This window comes from Telopea speciosissima, chromosome 7 (assembly GCF_018873765.1).
Source record: "Telopea speciosissima isolate NSW1024214 ecotype Mountain lineage chromosome 7, Tspe_v1, whole genome shotgun sequence".
NCBI lineage: Eukaryota > Viridiplantae > Streptophyta > Magnoliopsida > Proteales > Proteaceae > Telopea > Telopea speciosissima.
Window position 1 is genome coordinate 22693375 of NC_057922.1, and position 26032 is coordinate 22719406.

Sequence of the window (26032 nt, forward strand, 5' to 3'; positions counted from 1 at the left end):
TGTTTCTTATTATATGACGTAAGCTCTTCGTCTCTAGTGCAAGTACTTATAGAAATGAACCAGTGTAAGTTGAATATACTGAAATACAAAAGACAGATTGTTTATATACTGTCTGGAAGACAAAATAATCAGAACTATTTAGTATTTACTGAGGTTCCAATTGCTTTTTCCCAATATTTCCCCTCTTTCTTCATGGTATGCAATTGATGGAATGAATAAGCAGGTGAAAATGGGTTTCAAAACCACATTCCATGTCAAACTCATTTAATTGGTTAAATATAGTAGAAGAAATTTCATTCAACCTTGTATACAAGAATTAGTCCCTTCACAATATGAACTGTAAAGCCAGTTGTTAGTTCATGCAGTTTGAAATGAACTAAGCAATCACACCGAATGAGAATTATTTACGCAAGGATAATAGAGATTAAAAAAATACAGCAAACACAAAAATAGAACACTGCCCACGCCAAAAAATCATCTTAGCCAATTCATTTTGAGCAACACTTAAGCAATGGTGACTAAGAAGTACTCTTTAACTTTATTGAGGATCAACAAAAAATGTCATTAGTAAATCAATGAACTTAGCAACTTGATGATAGACTTCACTATTTTCAGATAAACATGTTGAGTTTCTAATGTGCTTCCAAGGTAATTATTTATCATGAACAAAGACCACTAATAAAACCTTTTATTTTCCAAATTACACGCAAGTGTGGTGTTTTCCTCTTTTTTTTTTTTTTTTGGTCTTCTTTTTCACTTTTGGTTGATGAAAGAAGTTCTGATGATATGAACAGTCTCAAAGAGCTTCATTGATGACGAGAAGATAAGTTGATGTCTCCAGCCGTCTCCAAGTATATACACATGGTCATCTTGATAAACAGTAGATTTGCTGGTTTGAAGTTCGGTCATAAAAAGAAACAGCAGTTCATGGAATTAACCATTCCATTTCTTATAGTGGGTACTCCCAAACCTCCCATTTCCGTTTATCAAAAGTAACCTTTCAAGCTTCCCCAAAATCGAGCACAGATCCCAGGATCAGAATCACAAATCGATCACAAAAAATCCCTCCCAATTGTCAGCAAATTACAATAAACCAATGCAAGTGACAAATAATCTCAACAACAAAAAATTCTGAAAATTTGTAAATCCGTACCATTTCCACAGAGCTCGATCCGATCGGAACTTCAGCTGCTTCTCGATCTACCTCAGGATTCCTTTCACGAAGACCATCAAATGCCCTTCAAAAGTCGATTCTATTTCCCCAACACAGCAGCTGAATAGCAGTACCAAGATCCAATCTTTACACCCCCCCCCACCAAAACCACCTTCTTTCCAGCCCTAATCCCTCTCTGCTACACCCTGTTGAATCCAACTACTCTTAATTTCTCTCCGTGTCTTCTCTCCTATTCTGTTCTTCTTCTTCTTCTTCAATGAATTAAAAATATAAAGAATTAAAAAGGGTTTTCTTTTTTGCTTTGAAGGGTTTAATGACAGCAAATGGCGGTGGTGAGGCACTGAGGTAACGTCACATGTGAAGTGTTGCAGAGGCTTCTTTCAAAGAGCCGTGTATTTGTATTTTAGGCTCACAATAACAAAAAACCTTTCAACTCCTTCTTCACCTTTACCTTCACCAGCCCGATTACCGTTAAAACCGGCCTGTGTGAAGAAGATGAAAAAACCCCTCTGCTCTAGCTGCTCTCTCCAAAACCTTTTTCTTTCTCTTTTCTCTTCCTTTCCTTTCCTTCTTTCTGCCCTTTTTTGGGTCCCCCTTTCCTTAACGTCAAGACACACGTTAAAAATGAAACATTAAATTTACTAAACTAACCCCTACGCGCTGGATTCACTCAAATTTTATTTTCTTTCTGTTTTTACTTTAACAACTTGCATATTAAACTCTACCCAAAAAAACTTGCATATTAAACACTTGTTAATTACTGCACTTGTTGTTTAAAATTAAAAGTTAAAACCCCCCACAGCTAAACCCAAAAATTAACTATTGCACTTGTTTAAAACAATGAGAAATTATTTTGTGCAACTCCCCCAATCTCAAGAATTGGATTTAAAGTTCATATCAGAGAGGGGGAGTGTTCTCTGTGAGGGAGCGCAAAGGCCACGTGCATGCGGCAACCAATAAAAGCATGCTCTATGGCTCTAGGGATGGGATCTCTGCCTTTCATGGGGGGTGGGGTGGTCATTTCACCCCACCGTGTGTGGGCATGGCTTGTGTCTCTCCCACCCCCTCCACCCCACTGAGAACACTTTCCCCAAAAAAAGATTCAAATTTACTTTATACCAATTTGAAATTGGTCGAAATCAATTGAAACTTAATAAATAAAAAACAAGAAAAAAGAAAAATTTTCATGGTGGTTCTTGTGATTCAATTCCAATTTTTCTTCATTTGCCAATGTGATTGATCGAATGAAAACCATCTATTACTTAACTGTAAGAAATCAATAGTCGATAAGTAGGAGCTAGAGGTTATAAATGAATCAAACGGTCAAAACCTTGCAAATACTTCCATGTTATAATGAGTGTCTTAGGTATATGATTGCTATAATTTCATCTTTTATCCGTGATTTTTAGTGGGAAAGAGAACGCCACCCAGTCTCACAGGACACGCCACCCTTACGCCCAAATATCTTTGGTGCAAGCTCGTGACAAGACGGTATTATCGTTATTCATCCTATATGTATGGGTATTTCTGGAAATCCACACAGAAATAATAACTAAAATATAATAATTCCTTCTTCATAACGGTAAATCCAAACGGGTCTTTTCTCAGCTTGATAAGCCATGATCTTGGAAAAGCTCAACTCTTGGACGGTCGATATCAATTCATCTCAGTGGGCTCCACAAGTCTACACAAAACGAAACACCATGATTTTCTTAGCTGTCGGAAATACTCACAAGCACGTTCTTGCGAGGGGCAAGTAACATAAGGACATGTGGCAAACGTTAAATTTTCCGTTTTAAAATTAAGAATAAAAAAAAGATAATTGTAGTCTGAAATCACGGCGTCAGATACGGTGCAGTTTGTACCGTTGGATTGACCGCGGAATCAGCGGTTGTGGGTCCGAACGGCTTGAGGGTCACCGCCTTAACCGACTAGTCAACTAGGGTTAGTATAAGGGTTAGAGTTAGGGTTTCAGTTAGACGCGGAACCTTTTATTACTAATCCTCCCCCCCCCCCCCCGGCGTTGACCATTAGTAGAATAGTATAAGTGGAAGGAAGAAAATTCTTTCTCAAGCTTTCCGGATATTTAGGTTAGGTGAAATGGTTAAGCAATTAGGATTAATTCATTATTACACTTGGGTGGTCCATCTTGTCACATTACAAGATGGGCCCTACTAATCGGATGGACACTATGAAATATGAATCTATCCATCATTGATGGTCCTTTGTTCTTCTGATATGGGCCCACTTATTGAGTGGACATGAAGGGTTCTTTCATTGGTTACTCGAGCCCACACCAATAAATTGGACCTTGGACTGAGAACTCTCTATCCCTGGAGATGACTTCTCGCATGGCTCAGGCCCACTTATGTATCGAATTGAACGTGCTCATTTTTACCAGGAGTTGTAGATTCCTCAAGTGGAGAGGTATGTTTGGGAAGAAAGAAATCGAAAATTTTCAACTTTTATCAAGCGGGATTGAGTGTTCACAATGCACAAAAGAATGAAAGAGGAATTAGCTTTATGTCCGGTAAAGTGTGAAGAGAATCAAGAGAGACGTCGCTTGTTAGTGCTCTCTATCTGGAAAATGATTGAAAATTGCGTTCTTATAATATAAATGATGATTTCACCTAATAAAGAAAAATAAATAAATACTACAAATGCTGAAGACAATATGGCCATCAACACTGCTTGGGATTGCTAAAAAAAATACTAATTGGTTGTGTGGTTCCTGCGTTCACACGCATAACCACATGAAATTATCATTCAATTTTTAGTAAAATAAAAAAATCTCATTCTTGCATATCCCCTATGTGTATTCTCATTGGCCCCTACATTGATATAAACGCTATACGACTAGACAACGATCTCTTGCCCAAAAATTAAAGGAAAAGGGGACGGGTGGTATGTTGCATGGGACCTTTGGGTATATCGAGCTTGGGATATATATATTTTTTTGGGGGAGAGGAAAATCTTAATTAACCTAAAATAAAAGACCTCTGATATTATATATTCGTTAAGATATCAAGGTTGAGATCATGTTCTTCCTTCTTCTTTTTTTTTTTGTCTATATGTGATGGTTGAGGTGGGCCATGTGGCATTTGAAGACCCTCTTCATCATTTTGGTCACCAGTTAGGTTTAGGTATCGATGTCGATATCAGGATAATGATCAATTCATCTCAATATTGGACGCCATTGCTATTGATATTGATCAATAATATGGCATAGAGAGAGAACAAAATTGTCAAAACACAATATGGTATCTTATATCTCTAGAAGCAAAACCGTCTTATATTGATACCGATACCAATATATATTGGTCTGGTATCAATACCTAAAACCATGGTCACCACCCTCTTCCTTTTGAAATCTAAATAGGAGAAACACACACACACACAATGAAGCAAAAGAAATATTACATAAGATGAGACAGATTTTTTTTTTTTTTTTTTTTTTCTGACAGAAAGACAAATTTTATTAAGAGAAGAAGTTCAAGGAGAAACTCTTGGCTGAGAGCAAAGACGGATTTACAATGAAAGGAGGAGCTTGAAGCCACCAGACCTTGGATAATTTGAGGTTATAGGCACCTCGAGCAAGGTAGTCTGCAAATGAGTTGGATTGACGATTGATATAACGAAAGTGAGCCGCCTGAAAATTGATTGACAATGAGAGAATCTCGAAGACCAAGCCTTCAGAAATCCAATGGAGGGAAGAAAGAGCGCCATTAAGGACATCAATGGCTGAAGAACAGTCCAAGAAGACGCAAAAATCTGGGGACACCAAGACTTCTTGCAAGAAGAACCCCGTCCCTTATAGCCTCAAGCTCGACTGCTTGAGCAAAGAAGCCCAAACACCATTTACTTTTTGCAAAAAAACAGTAGGAGTTGAAATAGCAAAAAAAAATTCTTCATCGTAGGTGAAGAGAATTTAGCCGTTGTTGCAGTATCATTATTCCATGTGCCCTCTATTATACAAAGTTTGAAATACCCTTTCTATTCCAGAAGTCGTACTCCTATCCAACCATCGGAATGAAGAGATTCTTTCTTCACTATGGATAGAGGAAACATCAACCCTAATGATATTAGTGGGATCTTCCAAAATAATTATAGAATCTACAAACATAGAGAGCATTAACCTGAAAACAGGGGATTGGGGTTGAGTGGATGGTGTTAATTTGATTGTGACATTGATGTTAACCAAAACATTAATGACCTAAATCCTCTTGAGAGTTGAGATTGAATTCAACTCCTACATTTCATTTGAGGCCCAATGGAAAATGATTACAATGAATTGGATGTGTCCTCCTCCAACTAATGTGGTACTGCCAGATCTAACACAATTAATCTACAATAAAGGAGAGGGTTTCTTACAAGGACAGTGGAAAATGGAATCAACACATCTCAACCAATGAGGGGCTGGAAATGAAATCATCCATATAGTGTCACATTGGCCCATATAATCAAAATATGAGAGAAAAATGTTAGTGTGGTTCCCATTGTTTATTATGTGAGGAAGGCATAAAGGAATATGTACAAGGATAGTGTGGCATCTCATTAAAAAAAAAAGAAGGATAGTGTGGCAATACCTTTCCCATAAAATTAATAGTAGAAAACTATAGTATTTTGAAAACCTTTAATTAAATAAAATATAAATAAGGAAAGAAGAATACTACTTGGTCGCGTGGCCCTTGCACAATGAGGGGACGCATAAGGTGACGTTTCCAAAATAGACATTTAAAGTAACATTCAAATATTTGGTAAAATAGCAAATGAGACAAGTGGTATCAGTCAAAATAAAAGGTTTGACATTAGCTCTCATGACCTTAAGTCTTAAGAATTATATAATATACAGAATTAAGATGTGAATTTATTCTGGTTTCAACGGTTCCTAAATGGTCTATTAGTTTTGGAACCGTCGGGAGACAAATAACTTAATTGGTAGATTTGGAACCGGACCAATATGCTATCAGGTGGCTTGGTTTCGACTCCTAGTGGGTCGATTCCGTCCTAAAATTGACACCCTTACCTATATTTCTCCAAATTCCCCCTATGAAAATGAAATACCTCTTTCCTAATTCTCCCACTGAAGCAAACTTTGACATCTTCTTTCCCAATGGCTTTTAAATATGTCTATAATATCTCTTAATGACACATTCTCATTATTTTTTGGATTTTCTTATTGATATCCCTCAAGGCGTCAAATAATTTGTGAAATAATCTTATTATTATTTCACATTTTCTTATTTTTTGGGGATTTCTTATTGATACACATTTGTTAATGAGGATAATAGTATCATTCACATGTATAGTCGAAAAATGTGCAGGACAATGTCACATTTTGATACTGATATAATGATATCACTTCAAATTATATTTGAAAAATAACAACAGTTGCCTAGTGTAGTTGGTGTGTTGTGGTGCCCTTCATGCCCATGTTCACTAGGAGGTCTCAAGTTCGAGTACCTTATCCTCACCCCCCGCTTTAAAGAAAAATATATATTTTGCTAAAAACACTTATAAATGTGTCATTTAGATATATCCTTATTATTAATATATTTTTTTCCACTTCTTTTAAATGTACCTCCAAAGTACTTATTCTTTAATGCCCATGTTTCATTTTATCATCTACATAGACACCCTTAATCTTATGGTGGACATTCTTTAAAATTTCACTGAATTAGTGGGTTAATTAAAGCATCAAATTATTACAGTGCATGGTTAGGCTAAATTAATGTGTAGATAGAAAATGTGCTATAAAGTTGATCATTTCTGGATCACAATACATCGAATACTATGTTTGAATGACACAATTGGCGGAAGCATCAATGATCAATAGGGAAGGGAGCGTGGACCTTTAGTGCGTAGCGGCCAATGGGACCACACGTAGAAGCATCAATAGGGGGTCATTTCACATTTCATGGGTGTGGGGCAGTCATTTCACCCCATGTGTTTGGGCACAAGCAGTATGCTTCACACAAAAACCAATTTTCCCCATTTATTTTACACTAACTAAATTTTCGTGAAAATCTATCAGAATGACTAATACTTGGCCAATATTGTGTTGGCGTAACGATTCATAATAAAGGAAAACTGTTTAAAATTTGATTTTTTAATTTTAAAAAAAAGCAAATTTTCAGAAAATTGAGGGCAAAACCATCTGATACGGGCCAATACAGTCTATCTGTATCCAGAATCGGCCAAAACCAATACTATATCGATCCATTATCATATTTAAAATCATAATCTCACTGGGCTTTGGGTGTGGAAGACCAGGCAGTAGAGAAGTGTACACTCAAGCCCATGAACCCATGAACCCAACCTGGGCAATTTAATACCTAATGATTTGAAGAACTGCACTTAATTACATAAGACGATTTCCTCTTGAGCACATGATTTTAGTGCACGGTATCAGATTGAGTATCGGTCACCTTTAAAACCAATACGATATTCATATAAATTGACACGGAATGGTTCATATCAGACAAGTTTGCACTTAATTTTCCTAAAATATGGGATTTTTTTTTTCTATTTTACCCCCTACTTCATACCATTTCACTAATATCAATGGCTACCAATACTGATAATGATATGGGCAATCCGATACCGATACTTCAATCCATCCTTGAGCAGTCAAATTAGTGCCCCTTAGCATGAATTATATAGCTCCAAAAGCTAACACAAATTGAAACACAACTTTAATAAAGGGAAAATCTTGTTGTAATTGGTTACAATAAGATTGTAATTTTACTTTTTTTTGTCATTTTAGTATAGAGTGTTTTTCTTATTGACACACCTCAATGTGTCAAATAATTTATAATCTTACTTTCTTGCCCTTTTAGTATGACAATTTTTTTCTCAATGTGATCAATAATGTCATTTCATATATATACTTGAAAGAATGTGTCAAGTTCTAAATACACTTGTAGAGGTGTCATTTGACACTCCATTATAGTATATAATATATATAATTCTTTCGATGAGGGTAAATCCTGCTATTTCATATATAAACTGCATTAGATGTTACCAAAAAAAAAAAAATTTGGGTAAGAAGAAAAGCTATTTATTGAAATGTGACCAACACAAGGTGTCTGATTTACATAGAGTCGACAACCAAGAAGTGGAGAGTGGCTTTGAGGTCTCGCACTTACAAGACTAGGCCTTCCTGGCCAAGGAGTCTTCCAAGATGTTAATCCCTGTTGGAATGAAAGAAAAAGAACAATCTCTAAGATGGGTTACAAGAATTTTGATATCATGTAGGACTTTATGCTACTACATTAAATCTCTTTCAACTTATAGTCCTTCGTTATCGTTACCTTTGTGTTAAACACTACATTAAACAACTCTTGGGAATAAATGGAATTTTTTTCGTCTACGGTTCCCTGGTGTCTCTCACAAGAGGAGGATGGACCCCACCTGGGCAGAGTGTTCGATTAGGTGCCCCGGATGGATCCCACCCCCCTCTTGTGAGAGGCACTAAGGAACCACACCGGTCAGGGAATTGTAGACGATAATGATTCGAATAAAGGCCAGGCTAGACTAGGATTTAAAAAACCTTCTTGCAGGGTGGTGTGCCTTTGTGTGAAACTCTGCCTTGCCCTAAGGATGGATGGATGGTGTCTCTTCAATTCATCTCTCAGGTTCTCTCTCCCCGTTTCCCTATTGAGTTCATTTGTCTCTCTTGCATGGTGCCCCTCTATCTCATGCCACCCATTTTGAGAGATGATTTGCCAATCCTTTTTCAACCTCAAGGGTGTAGCTAACGCTTCAAGCAATGAAACCAAAACTCAACAAGGGTTAAGGGACAAAAATGTAAAATTATAATTTCTTAGTTCATCACTTTGGTGACAACAAGTTGTTCCCTTTAATAAATTAGAATAAGTTTAACCTCCCTTCTATTACATATGTGTTACCTTATAAGGTCTTGTGATCTTGATTCAAAAAATTCAGCCGGTTTCTAAGATTTAGACTGATTCCAACTGATTTTTTCAAGGGGCCAGATTCCTTGAATCTAGCAGCCAAGAAGGAGAAGAAAATTACCAACATTTAACAACAATACAGGAATCGGTAGGGGTAGAGAACATCCCATCTCGTTGCCGATTCCACTTCCTGGAACAATGGTTAGGTCCATGGTTTGAGGAATCGGTATCAGATTGGCTGATTCATTCCATCGATACTGATTCTTGACTGATCCCATATTGATGGATTGATACAGATAGGGGTAAAAAAATAAAAAAATAAAATTTTTTTTCAAAGGAAAAAAGTGTAAATTCTGTATCGATACGGATCGATATCGCCCGACACCGATACAGATTACTAAAACCCTGGTTGGGGTCACCCTTTCATCCGAGGAGATGGGTGGTCCCAATGACCCCATATACGAGGTGGTCGAGCATGGAATGGACAAAGCAAGCATTGGCTGGAGGACACAAAAGCCGAAAGCCTTCTACAAATGGGCCTCCAAACAGCTCAACTACGAGACCGAATTTCTTCCTTCTCCTTTACCAATTACCAATGCTTTCACCTGCTGAAATAAAGACCAGCAAGGCGTCAAAGCCAGATCTATGAGATCGATCCCACCTAATAGCCTTTGCAACTTTGGACCATAGAAAATGTTGACCACAAAGAAAGTCAAACCAATCCAACGGTAAATGATCCAGATGCTTCCACATTTTTTTTTGCTTATTGCCTTATTCTATATAGCAACTCAGCTTTGTACTGTAGGATAAAGAGATAGATTGGCCCACCTCAGTGGAAAAGAACATAGTTTGCTCACTTCTTTTGTTTTTGTTTTGGTTTTTTCTTGTTATGTGTTTGATGAGAAACCCGAGAGAATGGCGTCAGGAACTCAGGCCCGTCTCCGTCTTGTAACTGAGGAGTGAGGACCCGATGAGCGCTTCAAATCTAAAACACAGTCCACCCCAACAATAGAATTTGAAAAGAGGAGGGAAGGAACTATCAACTATGGAGGTCAAGTCTCTTTCTTGGTCTCTGTTCCTCCAAAGGGTAGCCTCGAACCAAGAGATGACGTTAACGCAAACAAAATCAAAATTTCCATTCTTTCTTGTTTTTTTTATAAGGAAAGTTTCCATTTACGTCTATAATAAGATTCTGTCCCAGATTCTAGCATGCGCTCCCTCCCAGCCTCCCACTATACTCAAACTCTCTGCTACAATTTCTTTCTCTCTTATAACGCTGTTTCCCCAACCAAACCAAACCAAACGTCTCAGTCTGCTTTTCTCTCTTCCCCTGTTTCCCTCTGGCTGCACCCTTTACTGCATAGAGGAACAACAGAGAGAGCCAGAGAGGGAAGATGAATAGTAAAGAGAAGCTTGTGGTAGAAGTTGTTAGAGCCCGTAACTTGATGCCCAAGGATGGGAAAGGCTCATCGTCGGCGTTCGTGGAGGTGGAGTTTGAGAACCAGAGACAAAGAACCCAAGTGAAACGCAAAGACCTGAATCCTGTTTGGAAAGAGAAGCTTGTTTTTAACGTCAATGATGTTGCAGAACTCCGTTATAGAGCTGTGGAAATTAATGTTTTTAACGAGCGGAAATCCGGTAGCAACCGGAATTTTCTGGGTAAGGTGAGGATTTCTTGTTCTAACATCGTTAGAGAAGTAGAGGAGATTGCACAGCTTTACACGCTTGAGAAGCGGAGTTTGTTCTCTAACGTTCGTGGTGAGATCAGCCTGAAGCTTTACCTCTCAACAAAGGAACAGACTAAGAAGGGTAACGGAAACGAAGCTGCAACTTCTTCTACTTTTGTGAAAAAGCCGAACAATATGCATCTGCAAGCCACATCTGGGTCTTTCACTCTGCAACCACAGCAGCAGCAGCGGCAACAACAGAAACAATTGACGCAGGACAACAAATGGCCACAACCACCCCGGCAGCAATCCAAGCCTGTGGAGCCAAACCCAAGTGAGATTAAGCCGGTCGTCTTCACAACCGGACCCGGACCATCTATCCGCACTTCCAACATTGTCGGTGTTGGTGGCGGTGGCGGTGGCACAGGGGGTTTTAGTTCTTCTGGTTTAAATGAGTTCACACTCAAAGAAACTAGTCCTCATTTGGGAGGAGAACCAACCAAAAAAGATAAGACTAGTTCAACTTATGACCTAGTGGAGCAAATGATGTATCTCTATGTCCGGGTCGTTAAAGGTCGTGTCTTTTCGATCTTTGGTGGTGGTGAAGTAGTTGCAGAGGTGAAGCTTGGGAACTACAGAGGGCTTACTAAAAGGGCGAGCTTGAGTAACCCAGAATGGAATCAAGTCTTCGCTTTCTCCAAGGATTCTATTCAGTCATCCATGGTGGAGATTTTCGTGAAAGAAAATAATAAAGATGATTACTTGGGTCGAATCTGGTTCGATTTAAACGAGGTTCCAAAACGGGTTCCGCCTGATAGTCAATTGGCTCCACAATGGTATCGTATGGAAGACAAGAAAGGGGAGAAAACCAAGGGAGGAGAAGTGATGGTCTCGGTCTGGTTCGGGACACAAACAGACGAAGCATTTGCTGAGGCTTGGCATTCTAAGTCTGCCAATGTGCACTTCGATGGCATCTGTTCTATCAAGTCCAAGGTTTATCTCTCACCGAAGCTTTGGTATCTCCGTGTAACCATCATTGAAGCACAGGACATAGTTCCAGTTGAGAAAGGCTCAACAATGGCAAAGTTCTCAGAGCTTTCAGCCAAAGCCCAAGTGGGAAACCAGGTGTTGAAGACCAGAGTCGCCCCTGCCATGGCTAACCGGACCCTCTCCAACCCATTCTGGAACGAAGACTTGATGTTCGTAGTCGCCGAACCGTTCGAAGACTACCTAATGCTTTCCGTAGAGAACCGAATTGGACCGGGGCGTGATAATATTCTGGGTCGCGTTCTAATCCCTGTAAAGTCAATAGAACGCCGGCTCGGAGACGAACCGACGGTCTCCAAATGGTTCACCCTGGACACGCACTACAACAACATGGGATTGACCGAACCAAAAGTGGTGACCCGGTTTGGTTCACGGATCCATCTTCGTCTTTCTCTCGACGGTGGCTACCATGTGCTGGATGAGTCGACTATGTACAGCAGCGATGTACGGCCGACGGCGAAGCAACTGTGGAAGCCCCAAATTGGTGCCCTTGAGATGGGAATCTTGGGAGCCACTGGTCTGACGTCAATGAAGATCAAGCAAGGCAAAGGAGGCTCCACAGATGCATACTGTGTCGCGAAGTACGGTCAAAAATGGGTTCGTACTCGTACTGTGATTGACAGTTTGGCACCGAAGTGGAACGAGCAGTATTCATGGGAAGTGTTCGACCCCTGCACCATCATCACAATCGGCGTCTTCGACAACTCCCACACCGACAAATCGGCCGGCGCCGGTGTCGGGGCAAGGGACTCTCTTATTGGGAAAATCAGAATCAGGCTATCCACGCTTGAATCTAATCGTGTGTACACGCATTCATATCCACTTCTGATGCTCCACACTTCAGGTGTGAAGAAAATGGGGGAGCTTCACTTGGCGATCAGGTTCACCTGCGCTAACATGGCTAACGTGCTCCATATGTACCCTTTGCCACTGCTGCCTAGAATGCACTATGTGCTTCCCCTGTCGGTGAACCAACTGGAGAGTTTGAGGTATCAGGCGATGAACGTAGTGGCGACCCGGTTGAGCCGGGCGGAACCGCCGCTCGGTAGGGAGGTGGTCGAGTACATGCTCGACCATGGCTCTCATATGTGGAGCATGAGACGCAGTAAGGCCAACTTCTTTCGCATTGTTTCAGTTCTATCGACCGGCATCGCACTGTGGAAATGGGTCGAATCGGTTCGCAATTGGCAGAAACCGGTCCACACGGTCTTGTTTGTGGTCTTCTTCCTTGTGCTCGACATATTTCCTGAACTAATCCTACCCTTCATCTTTCTCTGCTTATCCCTCACGGGGCTCTGGCGATACCCATGGCGGCCTAGGCACCCGCCGCACATGGACACTCGGCTCTCTTGTGCTGAGACGGTGTATGGCGATGAATTGGATGAGGAATTCGATACGTTTCCGACGAGGCGTAGTGCCGACATTGTTCGGGTGAGGTACGACCGGTTGAGAAGTGTGGCTGGGAGGATACAATCGGTGGTTGGTGATTTGGCTACACAAAGTGAACGGTTGCAAGCGTTGTTGAGTTGGAGAGACCCACGAGCAACGGTGTTGTTTATGGTGGTTTGTTTGGTAGTGGCGGTGGGGTTCTATGCGGTGCCGTTTCGAGTGGTGGTTGGTTTTTGGGGGTTGTATGCTTTGAGGCCTCCCAGGTTCAAGAGCAAGTTGCCTTCTCCAGCTCTAAGCTTCTTTAGGAGATTACCTTCAAAGGCTGACACTCTGTTGTAAGTAAAGAATTGAAAAGGGTAGTACTCTGTGGATCAATACTGATGCTGAAGGCCAGAATTTCTTTTTATCTTTCTTATTTGGCTTATAATGTCCACAATGTTAGAAAAGATCTGGTGGTTTTGTGTTAAAGACTGACTTGCACCATATTGACATTCTTAATCCACATATCATGACCTTTGGGTGCTAATCTTTGTAAGATAAAAGAAAAAATTGAATTTCTTGAACTGCATTTTATGGGATCATTTATGTTAGACAAATAAGTAATATTTTCAATTTTGGAATGAAAAGGATGATTGATATTCAATATTATAGGCATCTTCACTCTGATTTGCGGGTTTAACTTGAGGATCTAGGACCCATAAATATGTCTCTCTTCCTTCAAAAAGAGGGAAGTTTTTATACATTCAGTCTCGTTCGATCAAAAATTGGTCTCTTTCTATTTGGATCATTCTTAAACTTATTATTTCTCTTAATTAACAATTGCATATATAATAAAAGTAATAAATCTAACATAAGAAATATGAAAGTAGAATTAAACATATTATATAACCATCATAAAGATTCTAAGCTCAAAAATATTGCTATTGAGTTTGACTATTTAATTAGAAATTGGTTGGAAGACATCGTCAGAAGAAGAATGCGAATAAGGGGCCGCCGCCAGCTAGTGAAAGAGGTAGTCTTTTCATGCCTCGCTGTGTCCGGCGCTACACATGCAGCCTGGGCAGGGTGCTGCACAGGATCCTTTTGGAGAAAAAAACATGTGGAAAAATATTGGCGATACACAATCCTCACCCTTTTGAACTGTTTATCTCCTATCTACCCAAAAAAAAAAAAAAAAAAAAACAACTCTTCATCCCTCTACCACAAAAGAAAAAAACCCTTCATTTCAGTTTTGGAAACTACAAGACACATGTGATATGGATTCTCCCAAAGATATCAAATCTGATATGAAATCTCTTATGTCCTGTTCTCGGAAAATTATCTTCTCTAGATGCCTGCCCAGCCTGGTTCCCCAGTCCTTCTAATAGGGGGTGGGGGTGGGATGGACCCCACCCGGGCAAAGTGTTCGGGCAAGGGTAGGGTGGTCATTGCAACCCCCCCATTGTCGAAAGGTTTTAAAAACTCTCTAATTCTTTATACATGAAGATGTTTGTTTCTTTAATGTGGGTAGGACATTATTTTCTGTATTTGTACTTTTGTATCATGCATGAATCACACTGAGCCATCCTTAGATGGCTAGTTTGCTATGCTGCATTTTATCATGAGACAATGTTCATTTTTATAGTGGTTACTGATTGTTATTATGCTTTCTTCACAGGCCTCTAATTCAGATCAATTTTTTTAAAATTTTTTTATGAAAAGTCTAATTCAGATCATTTGTTCATTCAGAAGTGTAATTTTATCGAATTTGTGCATCATGATAGCCAATGATGGAATTGCATTGAAGCCTTTTCTTCCATACCTTCAAACAACATCTATTAAGTGCTTACAAGATAATGAAGTTGGAGTTTTTTCTTAATTAAGCTATCATGGAAACAGACTGCAGACCATGATTTCAAATTTTTTGTTCCTTCCATTTCTATTTATGATTTTAAAGTGATAATGTTGTGAATGTAAGTTCCAAAAGATCGACCCAAGCAGGGATATTTCTTGTCTAAGCTAGAGTTTCCCATCTAGATTGTAACTGCTTATCCATGCTCGAGCTGTTATAAGGGCCTCGACAATGTATATCAACCATGGTTATAACACAAGGTATCTATATAACCATTAACTAGTGATGGCCATTGAATGAAGAGGTACTTGAACAGTTGGACAGTTTGAAGAAATAGTCTCTGCAATATTTGATGTGGTATTGAACATTTGCTCCTCATGCAAAGGTGAGTGTGAATCTGATTTATCTGTTTAAATTTGAGAAAGACCAGAAATAGAATCTCAAGAACTGACAGCAAAAGAATACCGACGATTAACAAATGGAAGATGAGAATGGGCTACAACAGACGCCATAATCATTCCATAAAGTAGACTTCCTCGTCCTAAATTTTAGGGAGAATGTTCTCTGTGCCGCAGCGCAACCTGCGCTCAGGCACATGGGCAGCCTGTGCAGGGGGGCAGGATGGTCATTGCGCCCACCCCCATGTGCCTGGGCGCAGGCTGCACTGCGGCACAGAGAACAGCGCCCCTAAATTTTCAATAGACAATGCTTAATTACATTACTGTTCCAACAAATGCAAAAACAATTCCAGAAAGTGGCATATCCTTTGGGGGTGCTCAAGTCCGCCGAAAATCCCTGTATTTGATTTACAATACAACCAGCTGATATGTTGGTGCTTTAACATAAAAATGGAGCCAGGCGTGGATCTGTTCGCGTTGGAAAACCACTTCGAGCCCCTAAAGCTCTGCATTTAACTGCTGCCTGCAAAAAATGCCATAGGCACAGGTCAGATAACTTCTTTTTTTGCACAAACTATTTGCACTAGATGGAATATCCTTACCACTTGAGCAGCAAAGGGCAGCATTTTCTCTGGTGGCATATCTGCACAAATAGCTAACAACCAAGACAGAACAGGAATAAGCAAATCCCTATCTATCATCGTCTTCTACCAAGAAAATGCCAAAAGATTGTAAGACTGATTTTTTGAAATGATTGATAAACTAAATGGATCTTCTGAAGAATAGCCAAATTAAGAATGTACAAATTCTTTATGGCACCACAAAAAAAAAAAAAAAAAAAAAAAAATGAAATGCTAAGAGCAACTAGCAAAAACATACTTTTACCCTCAAGCAGTGCTTCCATTAAACATCAAGGAAATAAGGTATCACTACCACTGAAGCTGGACATAGTAAAATAATCATGATGGCCACAGTTAATTGATGGGTAAGAGTCTGAACAATCCTATTTGCTTTTCAAGGTGCTGTAATGTCACTTAGGTTACTTCAGGTCCCAATTTTTTATGCTTTCATACATGCACATGCATTGACAAGACAAAGCTTTATCCATATTATTTGAGGTTGGCCAAACAAATCCTTCTCCAACAATACATTCAATCTAGGGTCATATCTTTATTTAATCATGGGCAAGATTATTTGTCCACAATGCACCTTTTTTGGACAGTGTGGATACAATTCTATCACTCCAATGTGGTGGTAGGCTAGAAGATATCCACATGTTTGGCACATGAACCTCTTTCAAGTGGTGAGTTTCAGTTTTGAATACCCACCCTGAAAATCTCATGTACGGTTCTGTAGAGTCAAGAGTGACAGTAAGGGTGACTTATCTGCCAACTTTTCCAGTATCAACCCCCCCCCCCCCAAAAAAAAAGAAAAAGAAGGAAGAAACTAGTAGTCTCCGCAGGTCAAGAAAACCGTCCCATAATACTGAGATCCAAATCCCCCACCCCCTTCCAAGCCAAAAAAAAAAGTGGAAAAATATCACCCCAGGCATATTTAATGGAAGAGCACTTCGCCAGGCCAGAATAGCCAGATAAAATAAGACAATTTAACAAATTATTGTCCGCTAATTTCTGAGATTTTCTCTACCCAATCTCATTTGCATATGAAATGACAAAACTGAACCTGTATTTAGAATATAAACATCCCCATGAATGTCAAGGTATCAATTATTAATTGTTTGTAAATTTTGAAATGTTTAAAATAAATCTAATACAATTCAAGGTAGTAGTACTAGTTCATAAAATTAAAAAGATATAGCCACATCAATTTAACAAAGATGTCTAAAAGGCTTAGAACAACCCCTTCAATAATTTCCAAAACAGAGTGATCAAGGCTACCCATGAAAAGCTAGAGCAAGAGTGACACACACACACGCGCATGCACCCATGCATACAAACATACACACATCAAGGCAATGAAAAATACATAATAATTACATGTTTTCACTTACCATAAAGAGTTGCTCCGATAAATGCATCTCCAGCACCAGTGGTGTCAATAAGCTCTGAAGCCGGTATCTTCTCAGCTGTTCCCACAAGTAACCTTCCATTCACCTTCCCAATCCCATCTGCTCTCAGCCTCATTACTGACTGCGGGATTCAAGAAAAACTGCAACTTTTTTACATTCCAATAAAACTTAAACAAAGTTATTTCAATTCAACATAAATAGTAGCTAATAAGTTAAAGACTATTCCAATACCATCGCAAATTCTTGGAGTGATCATAGAAAACCAGGCATACCTCAGGACCGGAGCCAACAACATATAATTCTAAAGCTAAAGGCTGCCCATGCAAGCAGATCATCCACATAAGGGACACAAATAAGATAAACAGCCATTCAGCAATTTGAGTTTTGAGTTCATTTTCAAATGGGAGAGGGTTTCCCATGCCAAAAGTGGGGGCGGGGGGATCTACTACCCTACACCAGTCACGGCATGGGTAACGGTTTTGTCCGATAGGGGGCTCACATGTTCAGGGTGGAGAGTGTCAATGCTGAACCCACATTGTCAGGATGTAAAAGGCCGAGGGAAATCCCACACTGTCGGTGTGGGGATCTTTTTCCCTTTTCAATTATACTGTTTCATTCTTCATTTTCCCCTCATCCCAAAATATGTTGTTGATTGAACTTATAAAAGGGGAGGGGACATAGGGCAAGGAGGAGTTCAGTCACCCTTCCAAAGGTTTAACAAGAAGCTTAACTGCACACCAGCAGGTTTCAAAACAGCCAAGAAGCAAAGGTAAATAATAGAATCGAGAAAAAGAAAAAGCCTATCATCAAGTCCACCAAAAACAAAGGAAAAAATTGAACCATAGCTGACCAACCCTCACCAACCAACTATTTAACAATTGACCCACACCCACCGTACCCCATCAGACTAGTCCCTGCAAAACAAAACAGCTGGGATTTCCCTCCTACCTCTCCCACTGGTTCATGATCCTCCTGAGCCCCTGCCTTTTATGCAAGTAGAATTCTTAATCACACCAAATTACTCAAAGGAAATAACCAGTTCCACTTTTTAAACTAAAAAAGTCTGCTGTCCTCCTGTCTGTAAGTAATTAAAAGTGAATTCATGTCCCATGTCAATTCTTATTATCTAGAAGATTTAAAGGGAAAGTTTGCTTATCTAGAAATGTGGGAGTTATCAACCCCTTTTTTCTTTTTCATAAAGAAGATATTAATTGCCTTTCATAAATTTACAACCAACGAATATCAACATATTTAAAACCCATGCTGCAGTTTCAACCATTGCTATATATTGTTGCAGTTTATCAGCAAAACAAAATAGATTTGTTTTAATGAATAGCACCTCAAAAATATGTAGCATCTCTGTGTACCCGAAGATGACAAAAGGAGATAAATAACTGAGTCAAACTTCAAGTTCATTCAACAATTGTATACCTTGGATGGAATACATGTTGGGATAGTATTTTTGCTATCAATTTTCTGCTTCAATAATTCAACCACACTATCCACCTCAATCTCATCCAGCTCAGGAACTTCTGCTGAAGATAATGATCAACTGGTAATTAGAACTGTAAAATACTAAACAAAGTCAACATTTCCAAACTCTCTCAACACCAAAGTTAGGGGATCAGCCTCATCTCTGATGGTCAAAGACCAGGCAAAGGCACAGGCACACTCACCTTCTACACGTCTATCAAGCATTAAGCAGCCATCTACTCCAAGGGTCACAATCACAAATTTGACGTTTGGCAATCTCAGAAGCATGGATACCAGTGCACTTGGAATTGATGGGGCCTTCGTCCATGCCTGCCATAAGACAGAACTGATTGTTAGGTGAAAAATTCTTCAAACTTCAAGACTCCATACAATAGAAGCTTTCCAAATTTATTGTCTTGTGACCAAAGTGAATTTCCAGAACAAAAGACAGTATTAATCAATAATAAAATGCTGATAACCGTTTAGGTATAGACCACAATGCATTAAAAGGATTCAAAAGACTAAGTAAATCAAACAATTTTCAACTAGTGATGCAAATCCAAGATCCAGTTCCTCATCGATTCCAACATTTCTACACAAGAAAAGCATATTAACAATCGAAGATGCCAGCTAGCTCAGCTGGTAAAGTCTCTGGCTAGTCATAGCCAAGAATAGGGGTTGAATCCCTCCTTCACCTTTTGTGCTACATGTTCCTCTCTTCTCTCTCATAATCCCCCGCCAAAACTTACAGGTGCATGTGTTACCCTTCCTTTGATGTATACAAAAATCAATTTTGAGAAAAAAATAAAAATTACAGTTTTATTCAATAATATCATTAACTTGCCTATTCATCCAAAAAAAAAATCATTAACTTGCCTGAGGAAATTTGGCTGAGCATACAACATAATCTGCTAAATACAGAAGATCATCAAATCCTTCCCTGGGCCTTTCAGCATCAATTAAAATAGGAATTTTCCTGTGAGTTGCCTGCACTAGAATATTTCAAGAGATGGAGGCAACTTCCATACAAGATTAAAGTATCGACATCAGTGGAACTATCAACAAGTAAATTAAGAGACATCAGAAGTTGCATGAAAACACATGGATATGCTAGAAAATCTCGATACACATTTGCGTTCTTAGAGGAAAGATATATACTTTCAAATAAGGAGAGGTTTCATACGATGCCAGAATGCAGTTTTGCACCAATAAAGATGGGGTGGGGGGAGGGTGACGAGTGATGAATTGTCCAATAGGGGGTATTTATTGAGGAGAGAGGGTGTGGGGTCCATGGTTAGGATGTGAGAGGGTGTGCACAAGAATCTGCTCATGGCATCGTGTGCTTCCTTTTCCCATACAAATATATAAAGAACTATTTCTTTTACTCACAATGAAATGTATCTGAAATATCTATATATCTATATATATACAGATATAAAACGACAATTTCTTGACGGATTAATACCCAGATAGAAAGTTTATTTAAGTTCAAGAATAAAAAAAATTAACACTTCTATTAATAAAAACTAAGTGCAAACTTCTCATTAAGTTCCCTTTTGTTCATATGCAGTGAATTAATTACAGCGTGCAAACGTGCAAAGCAGATAAACTTTTTGATAAAGGATGACCAATAGATTGGATCAAAGAGGAAAATTACTGAATATATTTTTCCTAATATTTTTTGCATTATTATGAACTTTGTATAGTTTCATAAGTTGCCACATGGAAGGCAATGTTGGACATGGGAGTGTCCGTGTTACAGAGGATCTACACCATTTCATCAATCAAGTTTCAGCAGAATGTGAGTATGAATATGTCTCAAAGCATGGCTCAAAGTTATACAGAACAACAAAAAACACCACCAACCACTAATATGTGATAGTGGAGGTTAGTAGCATTCTCATCATTTTTCACAACTTTGGATGCACTTTTAACCCAAAGAGCATTCTTTCATTCCAGATTGAAGTTTAATTAATAAGATGGGTGAGGATCCTTCATAAAATGGACCATCCAATGTGTGACATACTAAGATATCAAGTTTCACGAACTTTGCAAAGTTTGCTAACCTTCGTGAACATTATCAGGTTCCTTTTTGTTATCAAAAGAACACAATGGAAAAGAGAAATGGTGATGGGAAAAATAATTTCTTTTGAGGGGAATGAAAGCATTCCCTCATATTTCCACACTGAGGCTATGTGGATTCTCTCTTATGGGTTTGGACCTCAGTTGTAGGCAAAGGAAATTTCTCAAGGACAGAATGATGCAAATAGTGATACTTAAACATGAATAATTGTCTACATTGGAGAAAAATTATGCATGCAAAAGTATGGTCTCTCCAATATATTAAAGCTCAGTAGGTATCTTCCAGTTATGATACCACTTAGTGGAAAGGCACTGGGAAAACCAGGGACGAGTTTCTTTAAGGTGTTAAAGATTCCTATCATGCCGGAAGTCAATAATGTGTTCAAGACATGGTAAATAAGGATGCATGGGTTCCTGATCCTTGAATACACTTCCAAGAACTTCAACCCCCAGCTTCAGAAAATTTTAAAGAGTGGGAACAGAATCAATTCTCAGCCTTACTGGGAGTTACTAGAGAAGGCCTCAACTGACAGAAATATGGGAAATAAGAGGGTCGGGAAATGGAATTCAGGAATCCTTACAGTTAAATCCCCACTCAGGTTCTCACAAGTCGAAGGGAATCTGATATTCCTATAAATCAGCTTGGATCAAGGTGAGTTCTACTAAAGTTCCATTCCTAATTTTTAAGGACAATAGCCAAAGGTAAATTTTTGACGGTAGATAACCTGATTGCTAAAGGGTCATTGCCTTCTTAATGTGCATAAATTGCTTTAATGTGTATAATATGCTTGGGAGATGCTGAATTGGAGAACCACCTCCTTATACACTTGTCCTTATGGAGTTGGAAGCATGGACAATCGTATTTGCAATGTTTAGATTGTAGAAGAACCTGGCCTAGGGTAAATACACCATGGACATAAGCTCTTGATGCTGTCACTTGTAGCTTAAGTAGGAGTTAGAAAAAGGAGATGGGTTATACACCTGTAATACTCAACATCTTGTGCACAGGTAATGTGTTCTCTTCATTATTATTATTACCACTATTATTGTTTATAAGTTTGTCATGTTTATGATTAAATGTTGAGAAAAACTCCTTCTGTCCCACAAAGAAACTCCTCTCTTCCATTTTTGCCTATCTATCTCCCTAATTAAGCAATGAACTTTTATGCAGTTTCCTATTTTGTTCACTTACATTGGCTAATGTATTCATTTATCTCAAGAGAGTTTAGATAAGTACCTGAAGGGAAATATTTGAAGAAATGAGAGTTTTTTTTTTTTGGATGAATAAGAAATGAGAGAGTATTTAATGCTTTAACGACGCTTCCTTAAACTTTGGGCTTTTTCAAAGAAGATAGCCACTAATTGCAAGAAAGCATTCCATACTCTCTCCGCCTTTATGATATAAAACATAAAATAAGTTTCAAGGACTCTTAAGGAAGATACTTTCAGGTTTCTATATCCAAAAAACAAGAGGTTTTAACACTATCAAATATCAGATGAGAATGGAACGCTTTCTTGCAATTACCTCTTGTGCAACAATTAAAGCAGTATCTGTAAATCTACCATCAAAGTATACAAATCTTGCTTCATCTAATGCAGATGATAAGCTTGCTTGAGAAAGCTCATCTGGCACCATGGGAGGGTTTCCTGAAGAGAAAATACATGTACGGGTCTTCCTGAAAATGGTAACAAAAATTAATATACCGAGGATGCACAACACATCTTGCAAAACATACAACAGATAAGTGATGTCAAGGATGCACTTGTACATCCTGAGTTACTGTTATTTTTACTACTGCTCATACTGCTTTACCCACCAACTTGCAGGTTCCTGAGTAATTAAATCTGCTCAGTTGGGCCACTATAAATTCATAATATTGGCCCAGAGTTAAAACCAGCTCTGAGGCAATAGTTGTCTGAAAAATTTCTCCTTGTTTCGCATTTACATGTTGTAAGAAGCAATTGAAAATAGTTTGTTGAGAAGACCTTAAAGATAACTATTTTTCTTGTAGCTGCTCTGGTCCGCGACAAAACAGAAGAATTCTTCATTAGAAGATGATCCACATGCTCAGGAGTCAGGTCAAACCATGACAACACAAAAATGGAAAATTCCCTGCCTATTTCTCAAGGTGGGTTGATGAGACGCATTTAGTAGGCCTTGATATGTGCGAAAAAGTGAAAAATACTTCAAGACTGAATTTGGCAAAGTATCACTCTATTGAATTACCTAGTATGTGGAACATTGTATTAATGCCTATGAAAATATTTGCAATTCTCTAAGACATTATGTACTAACCAATAAGAAGACTTAGTAAACCTAAATGATTTGCCTATGTCTAGCAATACTTTATAATAAAAAGGTATAGAAGATAAGATCTTCTAAAAAGAAAAAGGTAGATCATTTAAGATAAAAATTTGCAAGGAATTAAAAAATTAACATATATATATATCAAAAGCTACAAGAATTTTTGGAATGAATAAGGAATTGAAGTGTCCAACACAAAAGATCAAGCTATTAGTTGAAAAGGCCCAACTAGTAAATGAAAGCATCCAAGGTTCCACAGTCTTCCAATGTGTTCCCAGCATAGGGTTCACATCAATCACAATTGATGCTCCCAAATATCTTCTCCCTTTTAAAAAAAAAATAAAAATTGCATACGAACAGATAACTCACGTTTGGCTGTCAACAATGACATAGTTGAATGGTGAATTTCCCTCCTTAGAAACCTTGGAGAGAGAGAGAGGTGCCAACAAAAGAATGATGAAGAAGATTAATAAAATATTGAATAGGAAATTGTAACTGTCACTAGATGCAGAAACAAATGAACTGCTAAAACTCTTGACAGCAATGAATATCAGGGCAGACATAAGATTAAAAGAAAAATAAGTATGTGAACCCTCTTGTCACAAATCAACATAATAAAAGAGTACTTCAAAACTCTTGGATTTACATACGGCTGTAAATGGATAACCGAAAATCCGAATTCGATCCGCATCCGTATCCGTTTAGGGGCATCCGTATTCGATTAGAGATATCAGGAAAAAAATCTGAATACTCCGATAAAAATCCGAATCCGAATACTTAATTATAAAAAATTAAGTAAATAATGATCTTGAGGGTTTTTGAAGATTCAACAGGTTCTAGAATATGAGGAGAAGAGAATCATGATCTAAAACTATGGATTGAGAGTGAATTATATCCACTAGGGGGAGGAAGGTTCGGGTTACACAAGGCAGAGGTGTAAATAGATGGTTGAAAATCCGAATTCGATCCGCATCCGAATCCATCCGAATCCGTTTAGAGGTATCCGTATTCGACCAGGAAATATCCAAATCCGATTACATCCGATCTGTATCCGAGCCGAATCCGATCCGTTTACAGGCCTAGATTTACATAAGTTTCATATTTCAATGTCTGGATCTTATTGATGGAACTTGATTCCTGAAAAAAGTTTCCCAAAATGGTAAAAGGTGACCAAAAAAAATCATGTACAACAAGCTCACCACAAGATAAGAAGTATCTACACCGTCAGCTTTTAGCTCCTCCAGTATAGCTCTCCCTGGAGCATCATCAGCAATCTGGTGATGATAAGCAGAAGCGTAAGGACATGAATTAAAAAACCAAGTAATTTTTCATCAGTTTGAAGAGTAAAAATATCCAAAACTTCAGTATTATCTTCTGTAACATACACACGAAAGATAATCTGGAGAAATGTACTCCAAGATGAAATTATATCTATAACCAAATCACATTTTCTATTAATAAGCAACATACCCAAGTTTGATTCCAACCAAATCAATGAGAAAAGATATTTTCTACTAAAAACAAATTAAGACCTTAGAAATGAGCCTTGGATTGAGACCCAAACGAGATGCACAAGTCAAAGCATTGGCAGCATCGCCACCCCCTTGAACCTACCCAAAAATAAAATAAAAGGGTCATCAATGTAAGACTGTTTATACTGCAAATTGAAAGCATCACCATCGAGTTAGAAGATTTATGAAGAAACCCATTTGCAATTCGAGCGATTGAAGGCATTACAATTTACAAATAGTGTCATATCACCTACATACCCCAGTGGTAAGGTAACTCAGTAAGAGCATTTTATAAGTGAGTTTACCTTCCAGGAGGTGCTGCGAATCTTTTCATTGGGTTTAGGAAAAGCAGCCACCTCTGCCAAGAAATCAATTCCTGCACCGCCGCAACCCACCTGCAAACCACAAAAGGACGGTGGAGGAAAACTGAACTTAAAAGGAATCAAGAAAAGGATAGATGGATAACGCTAAAAAAAGCCGGAGGACGCACGGCACTGGAGAAGGTCGGGTCTTCGTACAGAGTAACAGAAAATAAGCTTATAGGCCGGGAGAGGGGAAGGACTAAGGGAAGGGAACATACAACGATGCGCTTCTCAGGGACTGGAGGAATTGAAGGTGAAGCTGCTTCTGCTGATGCCCAGTACAACGAAGATGACGAGGCCATGTTCCACCACTTCCTGCACTGAAACTCAAGAAGAAGAAGAATAAGAAAAAAGAGGAGTCAAATTGTGGAACGAACGCGTGGTGTTCACATCACATTACATTATTACATTATCATTTTCAGGGCGTTTCAGTAGTGGAGAATGTGTGGTGGGCCTGGTGGCTTGATTAGCTGACGGTTGAAGAAAAAGAAAAAACAAAAAAAAAAAAGAAGACAGGGTCGGGTTCAATTAGAGGCTTCAACCCTGGTCCGGCCCGATCTTGATCTAACCCTGATCCATCGCCAGGGTCAGGGTATCTCAACCCAAGCCTTGTTTGAGCTCAAAACAGGTCTGGGTTGTCGGAGTCAAACTTGCACCTTATAACGGATGCATGCACTTCTCTCTTCCTCTCTTTGCAACTGACCTGTGGATTGCCAGTTATTGATAGTTACTTAATCTTGTTGAATTAATCATTAATGTGCCGTGGAATTATGGCCTTGTCCTTTACCCAAAAAAAAAGGTTATGGCCTTGTTTCTAATTCTGGAACTTAGTTTCTAAATCGGTTCAT

At 38.8% G+C, this 26032-nt stretch overlaps 3 protein-coding genes across 11 annotated transcripts in view; 1 reads left to right on the top strand and 2 right to left on the bottom strand.

Annotated features, from left to right (window-relative positions):
* LOC122667506 (myosin-6) overlaps nucleotides 1-1303 on the bottom strand; it is a 36754-nt gene extending 35451 nt beyond the window's left edge. For all 4 annotated transcript variants that reach the window (XM_043863786.1, XM_043863785.1, XM_043863783.1 and 1 more), the window contains exon 1: nucleotides 1154-1303. In XM_043863786.1, the coding sequence (XP_043719721.1) occupies nucleotides 1154-1156 (3 nt within the window). In that variant the 5' untranslated portion in view covers nucleotides 1157-1303. The remainder of the gene's footprint in view (nucleotides 1-1153) is intronic.
* Nucleotides 1304-10374: 9071 nt separating this feature from the next.
* Nucleotides 10375-13548, top strand: LOC122666789 (FT-interacting protein 3-like). The gene has a single exon (XM_043862859.1). It carries the CDS (start codon nucleotides 10485-10487, stop codon nucleotides 13530-13532), a length of 3048 nt encoding a protein of 1015 aa, XP_043718794.1. The 5' UTR covers nucleotides 10375-10484; the 3' UTR covers nucleotides 13533-13548.
* Nucleotides 13549-15840: 2292 nt separating this feature from the next.
* LOC122666628 (ribokinase-like) lies at nucleotides 15841-25495 on the bottom strand. 6 transcript variants are annotated; one of them, XM_043862661.1, is made up of 12 exons: nucleotides 25403-25495; nucleotides 25128-25217; nucleotides 24844-24921; nucleotides 24511-24585; nucleotides 23681-23733; nucleotides 22532-22682; nucleotides 19801-19911; nucleotides 19128-19254; nucleotides 18883-18983; nucleotides 17434-17572; nucleotides 16025-16077; nucleotides 15841-15945 (listed from the first exon to the last, which is right to left on the bottom strand). In XM_043862661.1, the coding sequence occupies exons 1-12, from the start codon at nucleotides 25484-25486 to the stop codon at nucleotides 15862-15864; spliced, it is 1146 nt and encodes a 381-aa protein (XP_043718596.1). In that variant the 5' UTR covers nucleotides 25487-25495; the 3' UTR covers nucleotides 15841-15861. The 6 variants fall into 6 exon arrangements, 3 of the variants coding, with proteins under 3 accessions (XP_043718596.1, XP_043718595.1, XP_043718597.1); XM_043862660.1 differs by having other exon boundaries at nucleotides 18883-18986; XR_006333694.1 differs by lacking the exon at nucleotides 16025-16077 and having other exon boundaries at nucleotides 17434-17591; nucleotides 18883-18986.
* Between the last annotated feature and the right edge of the window lie 537 nt (nucleotides 25496-26032).

What these genes read in the sequence shown, in the direction of transcription:
- LOC122666789 (XM_043862859.1), top strand. Translation starts at nt 10,485, where the DNA reads ATGAATAGTAAAGAGAAGCTTGTGGTAGAAGTTGTTAGAGCCCGTAAC.
- LOC122666628 (XM_043862660.1), bottom strand. Translation starts at nt 25,486, where the DNA reads ATGGCCTCGTCATCTTCGTTGTACTGGGCATCAGCAGAAGCAGCTTCA. An exon ending in GCTTGATAGACGTGTAGAAG is followed by an intron (nt 18,987 to 19,127) that starts GTGAGTGTGCCT and finishes CATTATCTTCAG; the next exon opens with CAGAAGTTCCTGAGCTGGAT. An exon ending in TATCGGAGCAACTCTTTATG is followed by an intron (nt 16,078 to 17,433) that starts GTAAGTGAAAAC and finishes CTTGGTTGTTAG; the next exon opens with CTATTTGTGCAGATATGCCA.